At 50.8% G+C, this 23530-nt stretch overlaps 1 protein-coding gene across 3 annotated transcripts in view; it reads left to right on the top strand.

The window, feature by feature from the left end:
* The window catches only part of CDK5RAP2 (CDK5 regulatory subunit associated protein 2), a 166169-nt gene that overhangs the window by 31417 nt on the left and 111222 nt on the right, over window positions 1–23530 (top strand). For all 3 annotated transcript variants that reach the window (XM_077769943.1, XM_077769941.1, XM_077769942.1), the window contains 7 exons: window positions 1464–1540; window positions 8321–8444; window positions 10077–10231; window positions 16224–16383; window positions 17446–17499; window positions 18309–18428; window positions 19739–19831. In XM_077769943.1, the coding sequence (XP_077626069.1) occupies window positions 1464–1540; window positions 8321–8444; window positions 10077–10231; window positions 16224–16383; window positions 17446–17499; window positions 18309–18428; window positions 19739–19831 (783 nt within the window). The remainder of the gene's footprint in view (window positions 1–1463; window positions 1541–8320; window positions 8445–10076; window positions 10232–16223; window positions 16384–17445; window positions 17500–18308; window positions 18429–19738; window positions 19832–23530) is intronic.

Here is a 23530-nt window from a genome sequence, read left to right as displayed (position 1 = left end):
GATGGACTGTCACACAGTGTCCTTTATGCAGAGATCAGCTTCTTCTAGAAAAAGTTTGGTCTCATAGATGACTTCTTCAGTTCCTGTTGTTGACAGTGAAGAAGATACCGTACTGGGAAACCCCCGGCTGCTAGGCTCTTCTCATCTGTTAGCTCATTTGGTCCTCAAATCCCCCAGGTTGGGAGGGCTTGTACTTTTCTTTTGACACTTGAGTGGCCTGAAGGAAGCACCTTTGCTTTCTCCCGTCCTCGACTTGTGCTTCTGAGAACAGTCACAGGCTGGCACTTCGAGTATTATAGTTGACACTGGCGTGAAGGCAGGGCCTGCATCTGCCTTGTTCACCACGCCGTCCTCAGTGCTCAGCCCCACACTTGGCCTGGCACAGGTGCTGGGTCTCTGTCTGCGAGCAGCCCAGGTTAGCAGGTTGAGGATTTCCATTCTGGCTGACTTCTCAGTCTCGGGCCCTCGCTGCCCCAGGGCTGCTTGGCAGAATGGTGGGAAGCGTGTCCCCAGAGACCGTGAATTTTACTGGAAGTGTGTTTTTTATTTAAAATAACGCACGTGTATTATGGAGTGGGATGTAAAATTGGCACGAATTATTAAAATAAAACAGGAGCAGGAAAACCGAGAAATCTTGGATTTATAGCGGTCCTCCACCAACTACACACTCAGACCCCAGGCTGTACCGCGTGAGCTCATCTGCCGTTCCACCGGGGATACGTTCGTGGGTGGCTTTGAGAGGCCCGGCACTGCCCCACTGTCTCACACTGCGATGTCTTTACCAGAGACTCTAACTCCCGTGAGTTCGAAGGCCAAGGCCGTGTGTGACTCCCTTCGCTGCAGTCAGTGAAGAGGAGGGCGTTTGGTTGGAGAACACGGTGGTGGCCCTTAGAGACAGCTTGCCCCATGCAGCTGTGGCTCTTCAGTAAGTGCCCCGAAATCTTCCGCTGAAATGAGACAGGCGGTGGTGTGGCCTTCCACTTATCCATCCACATGTTTTATTTATTTATTTTACTTTATTTTTTTTGAGGCTGTAGCACGTTTCCACTGCTATAGCCACCACATGCATGATTGTAAACAACCAGAAGTAATTGCCTTGGAATGGGAAACGCAAACGGCAGAATTGCTTGTAAATTTGCCTGGCGGAGGGCAAACAATTTTTAAATCAGCCTCACTTGTATGACATTTATGCCTCAATGTTTGAATGCTCTGGCTGTTAGGAGCTTGGAAAATTTACATAATTGTTCCAAGTCTTGAGAAATCCAGGGCTTCCTTTTGAGACCACCAGTGTTTAATAATTTCCTTCTCCCTGTGCCCTGGGGCTAATGAGGTTTTGAATCTAGCATCTGCCTGTTATAAGCATCCTGTAGGTTAGTCTGTGCGGAAAGCGGTTTCCCCGCTGCAAACGTTCCTGGGTCCCGTGTTTCACGTTGTTTCTCTTCTTTCCTCATCTCGGCTGGAAGAACATCGAACTCAGAGTGGAAGTGGAGAGTCTGAAATGGGAGCTCCAGGAGAGGGAGCGGCTGCTCATCAAAGCCTCGTGAGTACCTGCTGTCCCGTCACAGGCTCGCGGGGTGCCCGGGGTCCCGGGACTGGAGGCCGGCTGGGTCGTTCCAGGTTTCTGAGCCAGTTGCTCTCCCACTCTGTGCCTGGAGGACCCCGCAGAGGTGTCTGTTTTTGTTTAATCACTTTTCAGCGAACTTTTGAAGGGTAATATACTTGCAGGGAAAACGATCTGATCTTAAGTGTGCAGCGTGGCGAATTTGCACTAAGCAAGCATGCCTGTGGGGCCACCATCCAGCTCAAAAACCAGATCATCACCCACCCCCCAGAAGTCCCCTTCTCCACCAGGATAACCACCGTGCTGACCAGTGATGGCACCAGTGCTTGGTTCTGCCCGTGCTTGAGCTGGATGGGTGCACAGGCCTGCACTGTACGTGCGCCCTTTTGTGTCTGGCCTCTTTCCTCAGCAATATGTTTGTGCGATCCGTCCATGTCCTTAATTCTATCAGCGGCTTGTTCATTTTCATTGCGGTCAAAGCCCTAGGAACCTGCAGGGACCCTGAGGGACCCCTGTGGTGAATGAGGCCCGGGCGCAGGGGGTAGAGCTTTAACCAGCGGGACTTGTTTCTGTATCTGCTTAATGCACTAGGGTCTCTTATAATATTTTGTTTAAAAGAGGTGTTCAGCTTAAAACACGTTTGAAAACTATTATTTTAAGTAATCAAATAATTACTTTGAATATTGTTTGAACACAAGCCCAGTTCAGAGAATACAGTCTGTGACTCGATTGGCTGTTCCTTCATTCATAAACATTTATCATGTAATTGTGCCACATATGGAGGATTAGGAGAGAGGCGTCCCCTCACTCCGGCCATGCAGCACGCTTGTCAACGGAGTGTAATGGGGGCACAGTGACAGAGGGCATCTGCGGGTCTTTTGGGACACCGAAGTGTCCAGAGTTTTGCTTGGTGAGAGTGGAATAAGACTTCCCAGGGCTGACCCCTCCCCTTCCACCAAGGATCTGGCTGAAGGCTTAGGGGGAAGCGCTTCATTTGTCTTGGTAGCCAAGCTCCTGCTGGATGCAGTGGGCCGGGAGCATGGACTCATGGGCCGGGCCATATCGCTCCTTTTGTTGTCACATGGCTAGCAGCTGGAAGTTTGAGGAGACGAAGACAGGGTGAGGGGGTGGGGTTCCCCAGCCTGGGCTCCCGGAGTTATTGCCGACCTTGCATGCTAGGTATTTTCTGAATGAATGAGTGAGTGAATGAATGAATGAGTAAACTAGATTAAANGCTGGCAGTCAGCACAGAACCCGACGCGGGGCTCGAACCCACGAACCATGAGATCTGACCTAAGTGAAAGTCGGACGCTTAACCGACTAAGCCACCCAGGCGCCCCTATTTAATGTTTTTGTTGTTGTTGTTGTTGTTGTGTTTTTTTTTTTTTTTAAAGCACCTCATTCTCCGGCAGGAAGTCAAGTCTACTTTACCAAGTCCGGAAGTCAGTAGTAGAGTGTGAATTTGGTCTGTTTCATGCTCAGCGCCCTGCCTGCTGCAGGTCTTGGCTAACACTTGCCTTTCACAGGCATGTGCACATGGACATCTGCACTCACAAAGGCTGTGCACGCTCTTCCGTACCACACCCGGGGCTGGGTGTTTTCAGCTCGCACACGGATTTATAGGCATAGATGCCCCAAGCTGCCCAAAGAGACCTTTTTGGGTGTGACTAGTTGTATTAATTTATCCAGGAAAGATTTATTAAGCAGCTGTTTTGTGCTGCACTGGACCGGGTTCCCGGGGAGGCGGTGGTGATCTAGACAGACACAGGCGCTGTCATTCTAGAAGGGCCAGTGGTGAGAAAATACTTGGAATAACAAACGAATGACTACGAAGTGGGAAAGGAGCTATGGGGAAGACAGGGGCAGCGGTGAGTGTTGATAGGGTAGGAGTAGATCTGCCAATAGAGACGTATTGCCGGGAAGGGGCCCCGAGGAGGGGGCACTTGGGTGACGTGCGAGGAGCAGGTGGGAATTGACTGGTACACGCGCAGGTCCGAGGAAATACGGGAAGGCTGGGGAGGTCTCCGTCTTGTCCCGCGGGGGTTTGAGGCCATGGCAGAGACTGTCCCAAGATAAATGGGAAGAGGTCATGGGTTTTGAGCAGCCGACACAGTCAGGATATAGTTTTGTGGGGGTCACTGTGGAGCCGAGAGGAAGGCGCTTTGTAGCCGGAGCACGGGCGGAGGCGGGGAGACGGGTGAGGAGGCCAGTCCTGTAGTTTAGGTGGGAGGCTAGCGATGGTGACGGGTGGCTGGGTCGTGAAGGCATCTGGTGAGCGCAGTCAACAGGCCTTGCCAGTGGATGGTGTGTGTGGGGGGCTGCCAGGGATGACTCCTCGGTTAGGGGTTAAGATCACGAGCTCTGTTTTATTTGAGTGCTTACAATGACGTAGCTGCTCCGGCGTTCCCTCCACCAGCTCTTCACCCCGCCATGCAGCTCATGGGTACTGAATGGGTTCCGTTCCTGATGCTCTAGCCTTGCCCTGGCCGGCCCCGTCTGCGTCTCCTGTTGCCTACCTGACACAGAGGCTCGGGGTGAAGGCTGCCGGGCTGCCCGCAGCCCACATTTGTACCCCTTCACAAGTTCCCTGGCATAGAATCACACTCCCATGTGTGCAGCAGCACTTTACAGTTTATACAACACTCGTGCATCAGTTGCATGCCATCGTTCTCCCTGGAGCTAGGCACATCTCCAGGAAAGCCTCCCTGGGCGGGGGGGAGGGGGGGTGTTTAGGCCTGGAGATGGGAAGGACCGTGATGAACAGCACTTGGGCAGGAGGATCGGAGCTGGGATGAGAGCACAGGTCCCTGACTTCGGGTCCAGCACTGATTCTTACGCTTATTTTCCATAACATTGACTGTTTTTTTTAAGTTTACTTATTTATTTTGAGAGCGAGAGACTGCGTGCGCGAGCATGAGCAGGGGAGGGGCAGAGAGAGAATCCCAAGCCGGTTCCATGCTGTCAGCCTGGAGCCCTGTGTGGGGCTCGAACCTTGAGCCATGAGCTCATGACCTGAGCTGAAACTAAGAGTCAGACGCTTAACTGACTGAGCCACCCAGGTGCCCCTCATATGCTTTTGTTCTTTCCCTCTGTGTGATTCTCGTTTCTCCAACAGGACTCTACCCCTTCTGAGGCCAAGAGCCGGTGCTCCCTTAGCGGCACGTGGGGCATCTCAGCTGTTCCTACCCCACGGGCCTTTGTGCGTGCCGCGCGGTAGGACATGCTCACTGTCACCACATCCCTGCTGAGTGTGCCTTTCCCTGCCCCTAACTGCCCAGCACCTACAAGGCGTGGGTGTGCTGCCTTCTTGTGGATGGAAAAAGTACCTTCATTAATGCCCTCAACTCCCTTTTTCACTTTTATGGTGGTGTGTGTGTGTGTGTGTGTGTGTGTGTGTGTGTGTGTGTGTGTGTGTGTTGGGGGGAGCAGGAGATACAGGACCTGTCACTGGAAAAGCCCCTGCTTTTTCTCCTGAGCTATAATTAGAATGGAAAGAATCAAGAGGACGTGGCGACGGTTAAAAAGGGTTGCGGGTGTCGCGTTTATATTAGGTTCTCTTTTGTATTGGGTGGCATGCTGGATTAGACCACTGTGTCCCCACCTTTCTTAGCCTTAGTCTTGCTTTCTATCTTGTCTGTTGGCCCAGATTCTGCAAGGAGAGACAGGGTAGGGGGAGTGGGCAGCCGTTTATCTTGCTTTGCCCCACACCCCATGTCTGGCACTTGACATGCTTTGTCGCTTTATCAGCTGCACAACAGTGATGTGAGGCGGCCGGCATTCTCATTGATTCGGGGGGAACCTGGGGCCCGGAGCGGTCGGGGGGCCTGCCCAGGGGGCGACAGAGCTGGGGCCGCTCTGGCTCTGGAGCCCACTCTGTCTGGCTGTGGAGGAAACACGTCTGTGCTGGCTCTCCATTGTTGTATTTATCAGTTACAATAAGGGGACATTAAAAACAAAAGCAGACATATTGTCGGGAGTAAATTTTATCTCTGTAGCTTTAAAACACAAACAAAAATAATAATTCCATTAGCAGAGGAAAACTGCACCATGCTGCCGAGTATAAATTTTATTGCTACAGTAACTGTAAAATACAAAGATGATAAATGAAAAGTTGGAACATTTATTATTGAGAATGTATTTTATTGGTATAACTAAAATGCAAACAAACTGAATAATACCAGCACTTGTTAGAAATTGTAGTCCGCCTCTTGCCAGTGTATGTGATTTGGACTCTAATCACTCCAGGGTTCGAAGTGGGCGGATGGGGGGAGATGTCATGTTTGCCCTCGCTGGGCGGGGGGTGGGCGGTGACAGAAGGGACCGTTCCCAAGAGGAGGCTCTGTAAGGCTCAAGGGCTAAAACCCTGCTGGTGGTTACTGGGAACTCAGGACTGGAAAAGTCCCGAATCCACGGCTCAGGAGGAAGAGCCCCCAGCCTTGAGTATGGTGTCAGCCTCTCGGGGAGTGACAGCAACGACTATGGATCACGGGGAACTCCCGACGTGACTGATGGAGCAAGGAGCCGAGCAGGCCGGGGCCGAGCACGTTCCATGGCATCATCGGGGAAGTGGTGGTGGTGGCCCTGCTTCTGGCCGGAGGATGACCTGTCTTATCCCAGAGGGTAGACTGAGGCCTCTCCTAGCAGCTCAGCAGGGGCCAGCACCGCGGCGGCCACAGGGCCGGCGGGCGGCACTCAGACCGGAGGGCGAGGGGCGCCGTGCTGCAGCCACCACGCGTGTCAGCACATTTGCTCTAAGAGCCAAACATGTCCTTTTTCAAGGGAGGAGCCTGAGGCGTACGGGGTGAGTTACCCAGAGTCACACCGAGGACATGAGAGAGTGTAAATTTGGAAGCAGATCTGTTCAGGCTTCGGAGTCCATGGTCGCTCTTTTAGTTGAACATTGAATTCCATTAAAGTGATGTCAGGACACTGGGGCCTTCGGAAGCCTTCTTGGTGAAAGGAAGCAAGATATGAATAAAGTCTCTATTTGCAGGCAGCTCCTGTTTGATTCTCGGACAGCGAGTATGGCCCTCTTGACTTTCCATTGTTCTCAGTCAAAAATTCACATGGCCCGTGCATGTGAGCGTCGGGTCACGTGGCTCCTGGCCGGGAACATTCCATGCGCCCCCTAAAGTAGGGCACGGGAGGCGGCGGTGAATACGTTGGCTCCGTTGCAGGTTTTCTGAGAAGCCAGCTTTAGGTGGAGCCATTTCCTTTATGATCCTGTTTCTGCCAACCTGCAGCCGCTTAGAAATCTGCCGAGAAGCGCTCTGAGTAAATGCCCCACACGTTCGTGCCTGACCCTGCCCTTCTTCGGAGGAGGAGGACCCAGATGAAGGGCGTCAGGCGTTGCAGTCCTGCGTCAGATTCCGGTGCGCCACCCCCGCCGCTGCTTGTCTTCCCGACAGCATTCCATGCTGCCCCGGCAGTGTGGACGCTGCGCTTGCGGGGCGTGGGCTGCTTGCGCAGCGTCCTCGCCGGGCCCCAGGCGGTGGCTGGCGCTCGCAGATGGAGCACGCAGTACTGAAAATGCTTTCCCCTCCCGGGGGCGAAAGGTGACGTCGAAAGGCCCTTGATCCCTCAGATTTCTTTCTGTTGGGTGCTGCTCCTTTGCGCCTTGGTTCGTCAGACCAGCTCTCCACCTCTCCTACCACTCGTGGAGGTGTACTTTGCTGGAAGTTTCCCAGCGGGAGATTTGGCAGTAGATTTGGCAGTAGCTGTCAAAAGTCTTAGGTGTGCCTCCCCATGGTCCCCGTAGTGCCCTCTGTGGGAACTGACCCTGGGAGATCACTGGGTCCTACACATGCAAGGATGCTCTTATTATAACCCTGCTTATGAGAGAGTACGGAACAGCACTAACGTGTATTTGAGTACTTTGCACTGGGCACTGTTCCCAGAGCTTTAGAAGTGTTTTCAGACAAATGTGTAAAATCAGAAATCATGTAAATATTTTAAAATTAGGGGATTGATGTGTGTCAGGTATACTTCAGTAAAAAAACTAGGGGATTGATTTAATATACTCTAGTATATTTCATACAGTGAATTAATATGTAGCCTTTAAAAATGATAGAGATTTATATTTATTGGCACAGAAGGATGTTTACAGTGTATGAAGTAGTAAAATCAGATCATGGGTATATATTGTATGGTTGGTTCTGTTTTTGTAGAAAATGTCTGAAAAGTCCATATGCTAAAATGTTGACTTCGTTTTTCTGACTGGTAGATTATAGATGATTCTTACTTCTTCCTTAATTTGTGTTTGTATATATGTATTTTAAATTGAGGTATGATTGATAGATTGCATATAAGTTTAAGGTGTACATGTTGATTGATTTGATACATTCATATACTGCACTGTGCATTTTGATTACAAATTTTAATTTAAAAAAAGGGGCGCTGGGTGACTCAGTTGGTTGAGCACCTGACTCTTGGTTTCGGCTCAGGTCCTGATCCCAGGGTCACGGGATCAAGCCCCGTGTCGGGCTCTGTGCTGAGTGTGGAGTCTGCTTAAGATTCCTTCTCTCTCCCTCAACCTCTCTCCACACTTGATTTCTCCCTCCCTCTCTCTTTCTCAAATAAATAAATATATATGTATATAAATATGTAAATAAATAAAAATTAAAAACATCAACAATAACAAATCTCCAGGACAGGTCTGTGGGAGGAATGACTAACAAATATTCCGTGTCTCTTTGGGGCCATTGAAATCGCCATCAGACTGTCCCCATGTGGATTTTACACCTTGGTCTCTTTTTGCAGCAAAGTGGTCGAGAGCCTGGCTGCAGGGGGCGGCTCTGAAGTGCAGCGGGTGAAAGAAGATGCCCAGAAGCAGGTGCGGCAGGTCGAAGATCTCCTAAACAAGAGAATATTCCATTTGGAAGAGGCAAGTCTGGGGGCCCCGAGGAGCATGGATCCTTGCCGTTGGCTGATAGTGGAGTGGGCAGAATTTTGCTCCTTCACAGACTTGCAGAATTGCCGCAGACATGAGGGCCTCAGTGTTCAGCCCCTTCCCAGCCCTTAGGCTATGGAATTTATACCCTTATGCCCTGCGGCCTGGCCTTATTCTTCCAGATGAGGACACCGGAGTGTAGACCAGCGAGTCTACGTTTGATTCTGGATTTCAGTTGACGACTGCTGACTTTAAAGCCCGTGTTCTTGCTGCAGCAGTGTTCTTCTTACCTAGTTTAGTCTCTTTATTTCTCCAGAGGAGGAACCTGAGGCCCAGAGAGGGGAAGTAACCCACCTAACATGCGCTAAGCCTGGAAGCAGATTCCGATTTGCGGGCCATCGCGGGCCCGGGCAGCCCTGTCCCTGGTCTCCGGCCAACAACCCCCCGTCCCCGCCCTTTCACCCCAGTGTTCACCGGATGCCATTTCTTAGAGAGGCGCTGCGTGTAGTTCCTCCTCCGGCTTGTTCTCAGGCGCTTTCTGTGACCTTGGTGGGAAACAGGATGTGTCTTGGCTAAAAAATCCTGGCTCCTAGATGTTCAGAGTTTCCCTCCATGTTAAGCTGGTATTAAGTGACACGAGTCACTTACTTCTGGGTCTTTGAGGGCTCTTGTCCCATCTCACTTTCTCCCCCTGAAACCCTGAGTCTTCTTAGACACGCAGAGGAATGCCGCACAGAGCCCTTCTGGACACAGAAAACAGATGCGCTGGTTACTGTACTTTGCAGCTTATAGTGAGTGGGCTTTTCCATTCGCGGTGTTCACACTAGACCCTGTGGCGGGGAAGGGCAGGGAAGAAGAGGCCGTGTAGCAACTCTTTGATGGGGTGGTGGTGCCTGTTTCATAGATAAGCGGGGGCTCAGAGAGGCTAAGTGACTACCCAGTGTCCCACAGCAAAGAAGTAGGAGAGCTGGGTTTTGAACCCAGTTTGATTTGACTTTTACCTTTGTGCTGTCACCAGAAGCGGTTTGCACCTGGAGATCCAGACCTTTCCCCCGGGCGCTTTCCTGAGCCCCAGGCCCCTTCCCCCAGCGTGGGCACCGCCTCTGTGATTTAGATCATTCCTTTGTCGGCCTCTCCAAGCTCTCAGGGAGAACATAGTCTTTCAGCACCCACATCACCTTGGGGATACAGAAAATGTGCTTCAGAATTGTGCAGTCATTATCTTAAAAGAACTAGTGAGGGGGTGGTGGGGTGTGGGATGAATTTGTATGGAGATTATGGGTGGGGGACTCTGGAATGTATGTGTGTTTAGGTATTGAGAGGCACATTTCTCCTTGTTCTCATTGAAGCTGTAAATATTGACTCGATTCTTCAAACCCCAAAATACAGTTTTTGTAGAGTTGAGTCTTTTCCATTGGAAATGCCTATTACTCTTCAGGATACAAGGGGAGAAAATGGCTGGCAAATGTATTTATTACTGATTCTCCCCGTGTATATAGTACAATTCAGGGAGGGGAAATGTGCCGGAGAAAAAGTCATAAATATTTATATTTTAATCCAATTTCCTTTCAAAATGTTCCCAATTGTATTGAAAAATTGCATCAAATGCATTTAATTTAACTCTAGGATGTGAAAGCTGCCCAAGCAGAACTGGAAAAGGCCTTTGCAGGGACAGAGACAGAGAAGGCGCTTCGGTTGAACCTGGAAAACAAGCTTTCGGAGATGAAGAAGAAGCACGAAGGGGCCTTGGACATGGCTGTGGTCCTGGAGCAGAAAGACAGGTCTGCCTCTTACCTCTGCTGTGCACTGGCACTGACATTTGTCTCTCGGGCACTATGGCCAAAGGGTTATTCCCTTCCTACCCTTTTCCCCTCCTTCTCTGCTTGTTCCCCCACAGTGAGGACACCCAGGGTCACCTCAGGGGAACAGGAAGATGGCTGGGGTAGTGCTATGAGGGCAAGGATAGGATTAGAGGTAGAAACTCCTGCTGAAAAGCTCTACTCAGATACCACTTCAGTTTTGGCTGTAAGCTTCCCGGTAACCAAAGGGAAAAGAGAACAACAGCCTTGATGGACCAAAGATTCACGTTGCTCACAAGAGGAAATGAGCTAGTAACTCTGGGGAAGCCCAGGTTTACTTGACATCGTCAGGGAGAAATTTCTCTTGTGGATCTTCCCAGAGGGAACAGGAAGTGATTACGTCCCCACAATAGATGCTAGTGAATTTTGTGTGACCCTGCTTATCACCATGTCTTTTAATGCAGGCCGAGGGCCCACTTTCATACCGTGCAGGGGCTCAAAGCAGTGTAGACCAAGCACAGAGCTCTGTGACGGTTCAGGAGTAAAAGGAGTGCCACCTAGTCCAGAGAAGTGGACGGACCAGAGGGCCTAGAGGCGGTCTTTGATGTTCATATCTTGCAACCAGACTTCTGATCGAAACCAGTCAGGAGAGAGTTGAGGTTTTTCTTCTTGATCCTGAACCTTACATTTCGATACTCTTGCCTTGCTTTGCGGTCATGAGGTGGAAGGTTGAGGAAACAGAATACAAGTGAAACTTCTGGCTAACCAGTGACCTATCTATTAAAGAGCCAACTGTGTTTGGAGTTTAACGGAAGTCGTTCTGAAGCAAATGATCTACTTGCCTACTTCCTTAAATAGAGGATACTGACTGTGGTTCCTTTTCTTGGGGGGGAGTTGCTCGGTGACCCCCATTGATGGGCCCACCGTGTTGTTTAGGTGATGGTGCCTGATTGTCCTGGTTCCCCAGCTGCTGTCTGTGTCTCTTTCCATGTCCGCACCACCTTCGGGGATTCGAGTCTGCGGCGTGTTTGCATGGTGGCTTGGGAAATGGATGATTGGACATTTTAGGATCATCTGTGAATGAGGAACGAGGAGCCTCTGCGGGAGAGCCCGTGGTTTCCGTTTATGCAGAGTTCTCGCCTCAGCGCTTGGGGGAGCTAGCATTTATGTGGCTGCCGCAGCCTCTTAGCTTTGGTCTGGAAAACTGAAGTTTTGAGCCGAGTCTCAGGATGAGTCAGGAAACAGAGATCTCTATGAGATGTAGGCCCTTAGGGCTGAGTGAGTGAGTGATTTGCTCAATTGCACAGCTAGGAGGAGAAGCCTCCTTGGACGGGTGGTATTTTGCTGGGCTTCCCCTTCCCTTCCTTCCAGGCACCATCCCAGAGAGGTGGCCACTGCACTATGACAGAGTCTGGAATCCTTTTCCATACAAGTTATTTATCTCTTGTATTATTCCCTTGTATCTCCCAGCTGACCCGTGGTGAGGGCCTTAGAAGGTTTATAGGCTTGTCTTTCCTGGGGGACCTGCAGATCTCCAGCAGTTAAATTGGAATTAGCGGGCCCAGGGAAGAGACTAGAATGTGCAGGGGCAGCTACCAAAGAAGACAAGGCAGAATTCCTGGTGCCAGTGAAGGGGAAGAGGGGAGAGCGCTGGGGGTGGGTGTGAGGAGAGGTGGTGGGCGAGAGCTGATGGGAAGGGCCCTGCCCGGGTCCCAGTGCTCAGCAGCTGGTTTGTTGGCTGTTGGATCATCAGGCCCTTTGTTCAACACATACTTCCTGAGCATCTTGTGCTCGGTAAGTGGTGGGTCAAGTGTAGGGGTGAGTGGTACAGGCCGGGTCCCTGTCCCAAGGAACTTCATCACCTGGCTAGGTGGGAGGAGTGGAGGGCAGGAACAGAGTGACCCGGGCCAGATGGATAAATGCTGGGTTAACATTACACCTTTCTAATTCTGTTTAGAGGGATTAGGAAAGGCTTCCCAGAGGAAGTAGGAGGATAAAGGAGGAATTACTTGGAGGAAGAAGGGGTGTTGCAGGTGCTGAGAACCGTACGTGTGGAAGGGCACAGGGCATGACCCGGGAACCGTCAGAAGCATAGCGTGGCTGGAAGGTTGTGTTCTGGAAGGGAGGTGGGAAGAGAAGAGGGGAGGGAGGCTGGCCAGATCATGCGGGCTTTGTTGAACAGTTTGGGTTTTGTCCTCAGGGCACGTGACAAGCTGCTGATGAGTTAAGACGGGACTAGGGGAGTGTCAGGGTCAGACTGTAATTTAACGTGGTCCTTCTGGCGGAACCTGGCGGTTGGGTTGGTGGTGGGGCTGGATGGGAAGCTTCCTTCTCAGGATGATGCAGAAGTCCAGACACCAGATCACGGTCACCAGGATTGAGATGAAGGAACCAGGATGGAGAAGAACAGGCAGAGATATTTATTTACTTATTTTATTTTATTTTTAGAGAGAGAAAGAGCGCGTGTGGGTGAGAGGGGCAGGGGAGGAGGGGAGAGAGTATCTCTAGCAGGCTCCACTCTCAATACGGAGCCCAATGTGGGGCTTGATCCCATGAACCTGGGATTGTGACCTGAGCCAAAGGACTCTCAACTGACCCACGCCCCCAGGCGCCCCCAGGCAGAGCTATTAGGTGGTAGAATTGATGCGATGATGGTTTGAAGGGCTTGATCACTGATGGGTTTGGGGATGACGGTCGAGGCTGCAGAGATACCCCCTCACCCAAGTTTTGAGCATGAGCAACGGTGGGTGGCAGTGCGGTTTGCTGAGTTTGGAGAAAGAAAGGGAGAAAGAACAGATGTTTTTGGGTGGAGGGAGTGGGAAGATAAACTTTCAGTTGGGACGTGTTGGGTTGGGAGATTGTGGGCATCCAAGCAAGAGTAGCGTCTAGAAGGCACTTGGGTATATGGATTAAGGCCAGATTAAAGGAGATCTAGGTGAATTCTTTGGCCAGCTACTGAACAGGGCCTTGGGTTAGATGCCATTTGGAACGGGACACGAACACTGTCTTCCTTATATGGCGCACCCGGTGTGGGGGAGGGGACAGATGTTATAAAACAAAGGTGGTGACTGGCGTTAGAGGGTCTGTGCTGTGACAAAAACAAGGCAGTGATCAGCTGTGCCTGGGCTTGGGCCAGAGAAGGCTTAGCAGAGGAGGGGTGCCGGGAGGTGGGTGAGGCGGCCGGCCGCACTGAAGTCCAACACGTGCGCACGTCAAGGTACTCATAGAAGGAAGTGGTCTCTGTTAGCATATGCCGCAGAAGTGTGGCTTCTCATCCTCTCGGAACAAGGAATTTGGGGAGGGTGAGGCTCACGGAGTACTTAACGTGGTGCGGTGGTAGGGTCTCCAGGAGTGGGTGGTCAGGTCAGGGCCTTGCCGAGAGCTGCATCTTCTTGGGGTTTCCCCCGGCCTGGCTGGGCAGGCACAGAACCCTGCTTTGCCAGGACTGCCAGGGTGGCCGTCTCTCGGGACTGGATATGCCCCAGCCACACTCCCCAAGGCCGGTCAGCGGCCGGACGCCATGTCTGGATTTCTGCTTCCTTGGGGTGTGTCCCTCTCTCTCGTGCATCTGTCCTGGGACCAGCCTCAGTGTGCTCCCTCCCCGAAGGCAGGAGGTCAGGAGTGAATTGATAAGCACAGACGTGGGGCAGGGGTCCGTGGGCCTGCCCTGGTGGGACGGACCCAGATGTGCCATCCCGATGGCCCTGTCATAGGGCAGGGCCCTTGCTTGCATGGGCGCTGCTGAGGCCTTACTCGGCTTCCTCCCCTCTTTTGTGCTTCAGCTGCTTTATTTCCTGTGATCAATCTGTGTCCGTAAGGCGCTAATGTGGAGGTACCCTGAAGGTCAGATATGGCCAACAGATACATTTTATTTGGCCTATAGAGTGCTTTTAGAAGTTTGAATTAGTTGATAATATTTTTAAAAAATCTAGTTTCACGTACAAGTCCGGATTTCCAGCTTCTTTGGAAACCTGGAAGGCGCGGCAAGCCTGGGCTGGGTCTTGCTGGATTAAGGCTGCTCCCGTAGGTGGACCTGGTCCTCCGGTTCGGCCACAGTCCCCACAGGCCGGCCTCACTCAGGCCCATCCCTTCTGGAACTTGCTTCAAGATAACTGAAACAGATCAAGGTCATCTAAGTAGAAGCTACATACAGTACAACTCAGCCAACGTCAAGTGTATTGTTAGTGACTTTTTACCTCTTTCACTGATTACGTGATGATTTCAGAGTAGAACCCCTAGGGGGCAATCTTACTCCTCCATCCATCAGAGACATCGCACTGGTGCTGCCCCGGACCCTCTGTACCCGATTGTCTTCGCCTGTTTGGGGTGCTCGAACAAAGTACCGCAGACCGGGGTGGGGGGGGGGTCAGGGGCAGGTGTTGCCTACAAACAACAGAGACTTATTTCTTACAGTTCTGGAGGCTGGAAGGCCAGGTGCCCATGTCAGGTGACAGCCCCCTTCCGGCCTGCAGACCTCACTGCATCCCCATGAGGCGGGAGGTCTGAGGCCTCTTTCTGGAGCCTCATTTGTAAGACTCTGGTCCAGTTCCTGAGTTCCACCCACATGACCTACTCTCCAGCCATAGAATACGGTCACAGACAGAAATTTGCGGAGGCCACAAACATGGCCCCAGTGCATTGCCCGCTGCTTTTAACTACATTTAGTTGACTCTTTCCCTTCATGCTGAGAGCCAGGGAAGCTCTCTGACTTTTTTTTATGTTTATTTTTTTTAGTTTTTGAGAAAGAGAGTATGAAAGGGGAAGGACAGAGAGAGGGAGACAGAGGATCCAATGCGAGCTCTGTGCTGACAGCAGAGAGCCCAACATGGGCCTCGAACCCACGAACCCTGCCATCACACCCTGAGCTGAAGTCAGATGCTTAACTGACTGAGCCGCCCAGGCACCCCTGCTCTCTGACTCTTACTTCAGTCCTTGCTCTTCTATTCACATTCTTTTCAAGGCTCAGATACGGAAAGGGGGGCTCTCTGACAAAACGCTAATTGTTGGATGTTAAAAAATGAAGTAATAATTATAGCGACTGTCCTAGGTTGAGTTGTGCTATCTGCCTGGAGACATGTAGGGCCGTTTCTGGTATTTTATCGCTTATCCTCATGAGCAGGTGAAAGCCATTTTGTAGCCAAGGAAATGCAGACTCAGAGAGGTGGAATAGCTTGGCCATGGTCAGGGAGCATAACCTGGTGGCCCAGGAGGGTGTTTGGCTGTCCCCAAGGGGGGCCGTGGGGTGTGGTTGGCACGGTGTCCTTGGGGAGAGGTGCTGCCTGAGTAACTGGCCGGATGCTGGGTGTGTAGTAGGTGGTGCGGATGGCGCTGTGAAGGCCCTTGTAGATGGATGGGTGTGAGCGGAGGTCGGGAGACACAAAACAGCCTGGCTTCTGGAGAGAGCTGGAAGGGAGGCTGCTGGGCGGTGAGGCAGCCGGTGGCGGCCTCCTGTGAGAGATGAAGCCGCGGCTGCCCGCGGGGCCTCTCAGCTTCTTGGCCCGAAAAGCTGGGAGCCTTGAATGCCTTGCTCACGAGTTTGGCCTTTGTCTTCAACGTCAGTGTATTTTAAACTCTGCCCTGAGAAGCCGAGGAGAGAGACTGCTTTTGCCGGCTCACCGGGCCGGGTCCGCCTTCTTGGTCGTGTCTGTTCAGCCTGCAGTGCCCAGTTTCTTTTGCAGAGAGGGTTCTTGGCCCCCAAAAATGAGCAGTCGAAAGTCTGAGCACAGGTGTGGCTTGATCAGACCCTCGTCTGGCGGCTTGGAGGTTGGTCTGCCAGGCCCAGGCTAGGGGTGAGGGGACAGTTAGTGTCACAAGGTCTGGGCCTTACTCTCCGACCTGTAAAATGCACTTCCATTTCTGTTCAGTCATTGGACGTGTCTACTTTGAAGATGTTTGGCCTCATTTCCTGCCTCCTCCTGCTCCCTGAGCTAGGAGAACAGCTTAGAATTAATATTTAAATTTTGTTCACTTTTAGACTGATTGAGGAGTTGAAGCTGTCTTTGAAGAGCAAAGAAGCTTTAATTCAGTGCCTTAAAGAGAAGTCTCAGATGGCAGGTCCCGATGCGAGCGTGTCATCTGCAGAGCTCCGAGGCCTTTCTGCCCCTCCAAGGGGAGAAGAGGAGAGAGAAGCTGAGGTGAGGCGACGGGGTGTGAAGGGGGACTTTAGTTAGCAGACCAGACTCCTGTGTGGCAGATGGGACGCACATTCGGTCCCCACGGGTCACACGCAGACTGCTTCCAAATATTAGCTCTCTGGCAGCTGAGGAGTTAGCAGCACCTCCTTTGTCAGGGGCCCTGGCGTTTCCCCTCCAGCCTCACGTTTCTGTGGAGCTGGGTAACAAAACAGTCCATACTTGCTTGCCTCCGTTTTACCGCGTGCTGATGTGTTGTTCCCCGGGGACTTTGTTTCTGTCCTTTGGGTTTTCTTGGGATAAAACTTAGTACCTCTTTCACCTGTGTGGTTAGAGGCAGTGGGGGGAAGGCAACTCACTTGTGTTGGGCGTGGCGGCCGGTGAAGGGCGTCAGCGCGCCCCCGCACTGAGTCCTTCCGGCCACTTTGCGAGGTCGCCATCACCGTCTCCTCGTGGAACTCAGAAGCGGCCTCAGACAAGTTGTATTTCCCTGGGTTCTAAGAGGTGGCCTGCGAGTGCCAGACCCCAGCGCCTCCCGGAGGCCACCGCTCCCCTCGCGGCCTCCACCAGGCCTGCTAGTGTGGGGGCCTCGCTGGGACCCTCCCACCCTTGTTGGACCCGGGGTGGCTGCTGCCTGTGGCACAGTCACGATATGGGGTGTTCTAGACGCTCAGGAAAAGTCTTGATCTTTTATGGAGCAGCATCGTCTTTGTCCCTACAACGGCTGGGATTTCTGCAGCCTCACTGGTTAGTTTTCCACTGGAATCAACCCTCGTCTCCTGCTCCTCTTTTTAACCCTGGGCCCCGTTCTTTAGCTATTCATTGTCCCACGGCCCCGGGGTTCACCCTCTGTGGGACTGGTGATTTGCCCATGAGGGTTGCTTGTCTTTCCGTTTCTCTTCACTCGGGTGGGACTCCAGGCGAGGTAGAGAGGAACGGGCACTTCTTTCCATGACGTCCACCGCGGTGCGGAAAAGTCTGGAAATGAGATACTTGTTCTAATTGTTCTGGGGAAGCTGTTGGATTGGGAGTCCCTTCCAGGTGCCAAGTAACGCCTTTTCTTAGGCTGCACAAATGGAGCTCCAGAAGGAGAGACACCGCTTTGAAGAGAGGATCCAGGTATGTTGATACAATTTTTACAAACCCTTGCCTCTTGCTTCAGTCTGAGGGCATAGGTAGTTCGGCATGACAGCAGCTTTCACCCGTGCGATGCAGCGCGTGCCAGCCAGCCTTTCCTACTTCAGTAGTTCTGTGAGGCAGGCACTCCCATTGTGCAGATGGGGCACGTGAAGCCCTTTCCAAGATCGTGTAGCTTGGAAGAGGTCTTGCGGGGATCTGGACCTCCCTGGGTGGTTCCAGAGCCATCGCTCCGTCCTCCCCACCCTGGTCCGAGCAGCTGGCATCTGTATGGCGCCTGCCAGCTTAGAAAGGGCTTCTGTCCATTATCTCATTTGATCCTCACAACAGCCCGGGAGGGAGGCAGGCAGCACGATCATCTTTAGAGAGGAACTCAGACTGTAAATGTGTACGTTCAGTCTCCATCAAACCAAATTCTCTGCTAGCTTTTGTAGCATTAAGGAATGAAATTAATGATCTGTTATTTCCCCCAAATAACCTGGTACGGTTTCAAAGCCTCTGATGTGACTGTATTCAGATTCCAGAAGGCATCGGAGTCCTTCCCACAGGAGTAGCTGTCATCGTCTTAACTGATCTGATCCCCTTCTTCTCGCCCGGCCCTGTTGCCGTGAGCGCCAACACGGTAACTGGGAGCTGCTGCCACTGCGTTCAGCTCTACTTGGAAACATTAATCACAGGGTGACAGGAATGAGATAGAATAACTGCATTTGAGTGTGCTCTTACAGATATATTTACAGTGCGCTTTGGTTGGAACGCATCAACTTAGTGAATCTTTTTCTAATCTAATTTAGGCACTTCAGGAGGACCTGAGAGAGAAGGAAAGAGAGATTGCTACAGAAAAGAAAAATAGTTTAAAGAGGGATAAAGCCATTCAGGGTCTAACCATGGCATTAAAGTCAAAGGAGAAAGAGGTATGTGGTGGTGTGTCTGATATTCTAAAGTGAGATTTTTCTTTATTAGCTTCTGTGGCTGCCCTGTCGTATCCCTGAATGCTTGGCTTAGGGTGAAAAGGTTCTAAGAGAGCTGGGATGAGGATAGGAAGTGGGGAAAGGGTCCTTTAGTCCACTAGAATTTTTTTGGAATGTCCGCTTTAGCACTGTCCACTAAAAATACTATGTGAGTTACATGCGGACGTTTGAATTTTCTAGTAGCTACGTTGAAAGGAGTAAAAAGAAACAAGTGACACTAACTTCAATAATGCTTACATCATTTTAGCATGTAATCAATAAAACAGGAGTAGTAATGAGGTATTTAACGCCTTTGTAGTCTTAACGCCATCTCTGAAGTCCGTGTGTGCTTACAGCACATCTTGTTTCAGACTGACCAGATTTTGAATGTCCAGCCACACAGGTAGGTGGCCCATGGCTACCATATTGGACAATGCCCAGTCGTTTAGGAAGATGGCAAGATTGAGCTGAAAGACTTTTAGGAGCCGAGGCCGTGACTGTGAAGAGTTAGCTACCTGTGTTGTTGCCTTTGGGATCCAGGGTTGTGGCCAGGATGGTCCATGCCATTTATAACTACTGTTAGTATAGCATTCTGCTGTTTCTCAGTAACCGAGCCAGGCACAGATACAGAGAAGAAAACCCAGCTCTGCTCACAGGTCTGGTGAGGGCGAAAGACAGGGCAAAGGTGTGGTGATTGAGGGACATGCAGGGGGCTGTGCAAAGTGGAGGGCGGGGGACCTGAACCAGATTTGGGTATGTATGTGGGGAGTGGTGTTTGGAGGAGAAGGTGTCTGAGTGTATCTTGAAGGATGAGTTCCCGTTGGTTGGCAGGGAAGGCAGAGGGGAGAACGTTGGTTAAGGCGTNGGGAGTCGCTGCTGACCGGGGAGCGGGAGCAGGTCCCTAGGGGATGCGCGATGGTGGGAATGGCCAGGCCAGGTTGTGGGCCGGGTCATCTCTGTGGGCGCCAGTGACAGTAGCGCTTTGTCTTGGTGAGGCGCGGTTTTAGCTCCAGTACCGTCACCCCATTTAGCCCGGTACTATCCTCATTTTCTAGTTGCGGGAGTTGAGTCTCAGAGAGATTAAGTACCTTGCCCGAGGTCGTCCAGCTCTCAGATGGCCAGAGTAGAAGCCCTGCCTTGCTGACTCCATGTCTTTCCTAACGACAAAGCCCTTGATTAGGAGACCACACAGGTCAGCAGGGAGAGCACTGGAGCTGTGCGCCCAGAGGGGAGAGAGTCCCGGTGCGCACTCGGCCGCTCTTGTTTTTACCCAGGTGGGAGACCTTAACGCTGAACTCCAAGAGCTCGGCGCGGCCTTTGCCAAAGCCACAGAGGCCCCCCAGGAAGCGCAGACACCGAAGTTCCAGGTAAGTGTTCACTTCGGGTGAAGCGGCCGTGTGCCCGGTCCTCACTCCTGGTGAGGTCAAGACTTGGCAGCCGAAAGGAGCCGGGGAAGACTCCCAGTGGCCTTTAGTAACGGAGTTCTCAGTCTGGTCGAAGGATGTTCTCTGCCAGCTCTGGAGGCCTCTCCAGCCCCCTCCCCAGTATGACATCGGCAATGCGGACAGTCGCCCCCGCAGTAGGGACTGCTGAGTAGATGCTGTGCCAGCGGTAGACGGCGCCAGATGCGTCGTTACCTCAACTGATCTTCACAGCCCTGCAGGGACGGCAGCCAGCATCCCACTGTTATGTGTGGGGTTTTTGAAGCTCAGGGAGGGTGTGCAGCTTATTCACTGTCACACAGCTCGCAAGTGGCAGGGCTGGGATTTAAATGTCGTAATTGCTAATAGTAATAGCCACGCCCTGTGCTAAGTGCTCTCTCTGGATTAGCGCAAGGGATCTGGACAGCAGACGGTGCAGTAGGCACTGCGAATACCCACGTCAGAGTCAGGTCACCTGCATAGGGTCACAGAAGTGGGAAGTGAAAGAGCTAGGGTTTGCCCCAGAGCCAGTCTCACCCCCAAGCCTGCGCTTTTTCCCGGCCCGCTCACCCCCCAACCCCCGTCCCCTCACCTGGCTTCTTCAGCCCAGCAGCTCTCTGCTGGGTGTCACTCCCGTATCTTGATGATTTGACCTGCCTTTTCTCCTTTTTTTCTCCCAGTATTGTATTCTAAGGACTCCTGCCGGTCATCTCCTTGATATTCCCTCTTTCTGGCTGACTTTAGTTCTGTGTTTTCCAATATTTTAATATTTTCTTCCCATGTTTCTAATTTCCCTATACACGTTTCTCTGTTACTAATAATGAGTCAATAACGACCACATGCTTAAAGTCCTCCCAGCCCCCTTCCCCCCACATTAGTTTCGGTTATCATGTAGAAGTTCAAGTTAAATCTAATTTAAGACTGAGCCCGAAGATTCATAACCCACATTATCTTTTGCAGCGTTCTGGTCCACAGGTAAGAATAATTAAAGTAATTTGGTTTAAATCATGGTGCACTTAGAGGCAGAGGCATATCTCTGCCTTTGGAATCTCAGATTTGCCTTCTCCCACCATTTGGTTGATGAAATGGAGCTGAGACTATACTTCACACGGAGGTCCTTCCCCCAACTTTGAAAATAACAAGTTTTAAAAGCTGAATTCTTAGGAAAACCACTGATATTTCCCACTGCTTGAGGAAAAAAAAATACGTTGGCAGTTGATAAGCAGAGGGACCAGACAGACATCCCTATAATCGTTGTGATGTTTTACTTGCTACGTTGAGCCTTGAAGGTAAGAGAGTAGTCTTATACATTTAAGTGTTACCCAAATGGGGCCCCTGAATGGCTCAGTTGGATAAGCAGTAGACTCTTGATTTCAGCTCAAGTCATGATCTTGCAGTTCGTGAGATGGAGCTCCACGTTGGGCTCCCTGTGACAGTGCGCGGAGCCTCCTTCCGATTCTCTCCCTCCCTTTCTCTCTGCTTCCGTTTCTCTCCCTCCCTTTCTCTCTGCTCCACCCCACTCACGCTTGCTCCCCTTCAAAGTAATAAACTTAGAAAAAAAAAAGAAAAAAAAAATGTTACCCAGATTTATCACACACATTTATTAGTTTCCTAACCGAAGGACTCTCAGAATGAGTTTTGGGGTCTTGTCACTTTCACTGCTGGCCAGGTTTCTTGTCTTGCAAGATACAGACACCACAAACTGTTGAAAGTCCTCTGGTTCTGCGTGCCTGCTTGGCTGTCCCGAGAGCGCCCTTGAATCCTTTCCCATGGAGGAGGGAGCATGGCAGGTCGTCAGGGCTTGAACTCAGGTCTGACTCCAAAATCTGTGTTCTTGCCATTCTTCTGATTGTGTATGTGTGTGTGAGTAAAGGCACACAGTATGCTGGTGTGGGCTGTTTCATTATGAGGTGGACAGAGTTTGCACAGACACTTTGAAAATGCATTTTCTTTTACATATTGGGACCTTTCGGGGTCCCAGTGTGATTTGAGCTACTCACGACTTGCAGCATGAGTGAAATAGCCCAGGTTCACAGGGTTGGCATTAGGGCCAGTGTTGAAATGACAGTAGTGATATGCGAATTCTTGGAGTGGTCACCACAATGTGCAGATGTGAATTCTAATCACAGGTGTGGCTCTGTGCAGGTGACAGTGTGGCCTGCATGGTGTCTACCTCTAGACCCATGAGAAACACCTATTTTCACATTTGGACCACAGGTTTTCCCTGCTGCCGAAAAGTAGAGCTTTCCTGTAAAATCTTCCGCAAGCCGACATAGTGTAAAACAAAGAAGCAGTTACCAGTAATTTACATGGAAACGGTTTTGAGCCTTCTCAGACCCAAAAAACAACCTCTCTTTTTAGGCTTTCCTGACATCTAAGGATACCTCTTGCTAACAGATACAAAGAACAGATGAAGATAAAGCCCAGATGCTGACAGGACACCGTTCAGAGCTACAGTGGCTCCACGTGCTCAGTGTAGCTCCCGGGGAAGGGGCGTGGCGGGGCCACCCTCACTGCCCCTGGAAGGACTCACTGCAGAATGAACGCGGAATGCCATTTTTATTAAAAAATTTTTTCTTATTGAACCCTAGTTGATGTGCAATATGAGTTTCAGGTGTAAACCGTAGTGATTCAATGTTGATGTGTACTGTGAAGCTACCACGATAAATCTAGCTACCGGCTGTCACCACGCATAGTGGTTACAGTATTATTAACCATATTCCCTGTGCTGTGCATCACATCCTTGTGACCTGTTCCGTAACTGCAAGTTTGTGCCTTATATTAATCCCATTCTTCTCTTTTGCCCATCTCTTCACCCCTCTCTCCTCTGGCAGCCACCAAATTGCTCTTTCTCTCTGTGTATAGGACTTGGCGCCTTTTTTCATAAAAGTGCAAACCCGCTTCTGATTTCTTTTGGTTAGCAAGAACCGGCACTGTTGTAGGTCTTTTGGGAAAGCAAAGTGGTGTGATGCGAACTTTGGAAGAGTAGGGCCTACCTGTAGCTTTATTTTTCCTGCCCTGCTTAGCTAGGAAAGTAAAACTGCATATTGTAGAGATTTATAAAGTACTTAAAACAATGGATAGATGCCAGCAATAAATTCATGTCTAAAGATGTTCAGTGTTAACACCTTGACTGTTTCAACACATACTTATATATATATTCATACATACAACCTTTGAAAAATAATACATATTTTGTTTGAAGAGTCTTTTTTCATTTAATATTCTTATCATGACTGTATATATAGATCTGCCCAATCCTTTTTAAAAATTTTCATTTTGAAATCATAGATTTATGTGCAGTAGATTTCTGCATACTCTATGTGGTTTTCCCAAAGGTGACATCTTCCGTAACTTTAGTAACAGTACCTTAGCCAGGACGACATTGGTGCAACAACATATGGATCTTGTTCAGATTTCAGCAGTTTGACATGCACTTGTGTGTGTGTGGGGGGGGGGCGGGGGGTTTATTCCTTTGCTTTTTAAACAGTCACATGTAGTCCGCTGTATGTATGTACCATATTATTTTTACTGGGGTGAACATGGGTAGGACATGAATGTGAATCTTGTCTCTGTTCTTCACTGCATCTGTAGCCTTGGGCTAGATATTTGAGCTCTCCCAGCCTGCTTACCCATCGTAAAATC

This window comes from Crocuta crocuta, unplaced genomic scaffold (assembly GCF_008692635.1).
Source record: "Crocuta crocuta isolate KB4526 unplaced genomic scaffold, BGI_CrCroc_1.0 scaffold95, whole genome shotgun sequence".
Taxonomy (NCBI): Eukaryota; Metazoa; Chordata; class Mammalia; order Carnivora; family Hyaenidae; genus Crocuta; species Crocuta crocuta.
The sequence above is the reverse complement of the archived record's forward strand: the minus strand, read 5'-3'. Positions and strand labels throughout refer to the sequence as shown.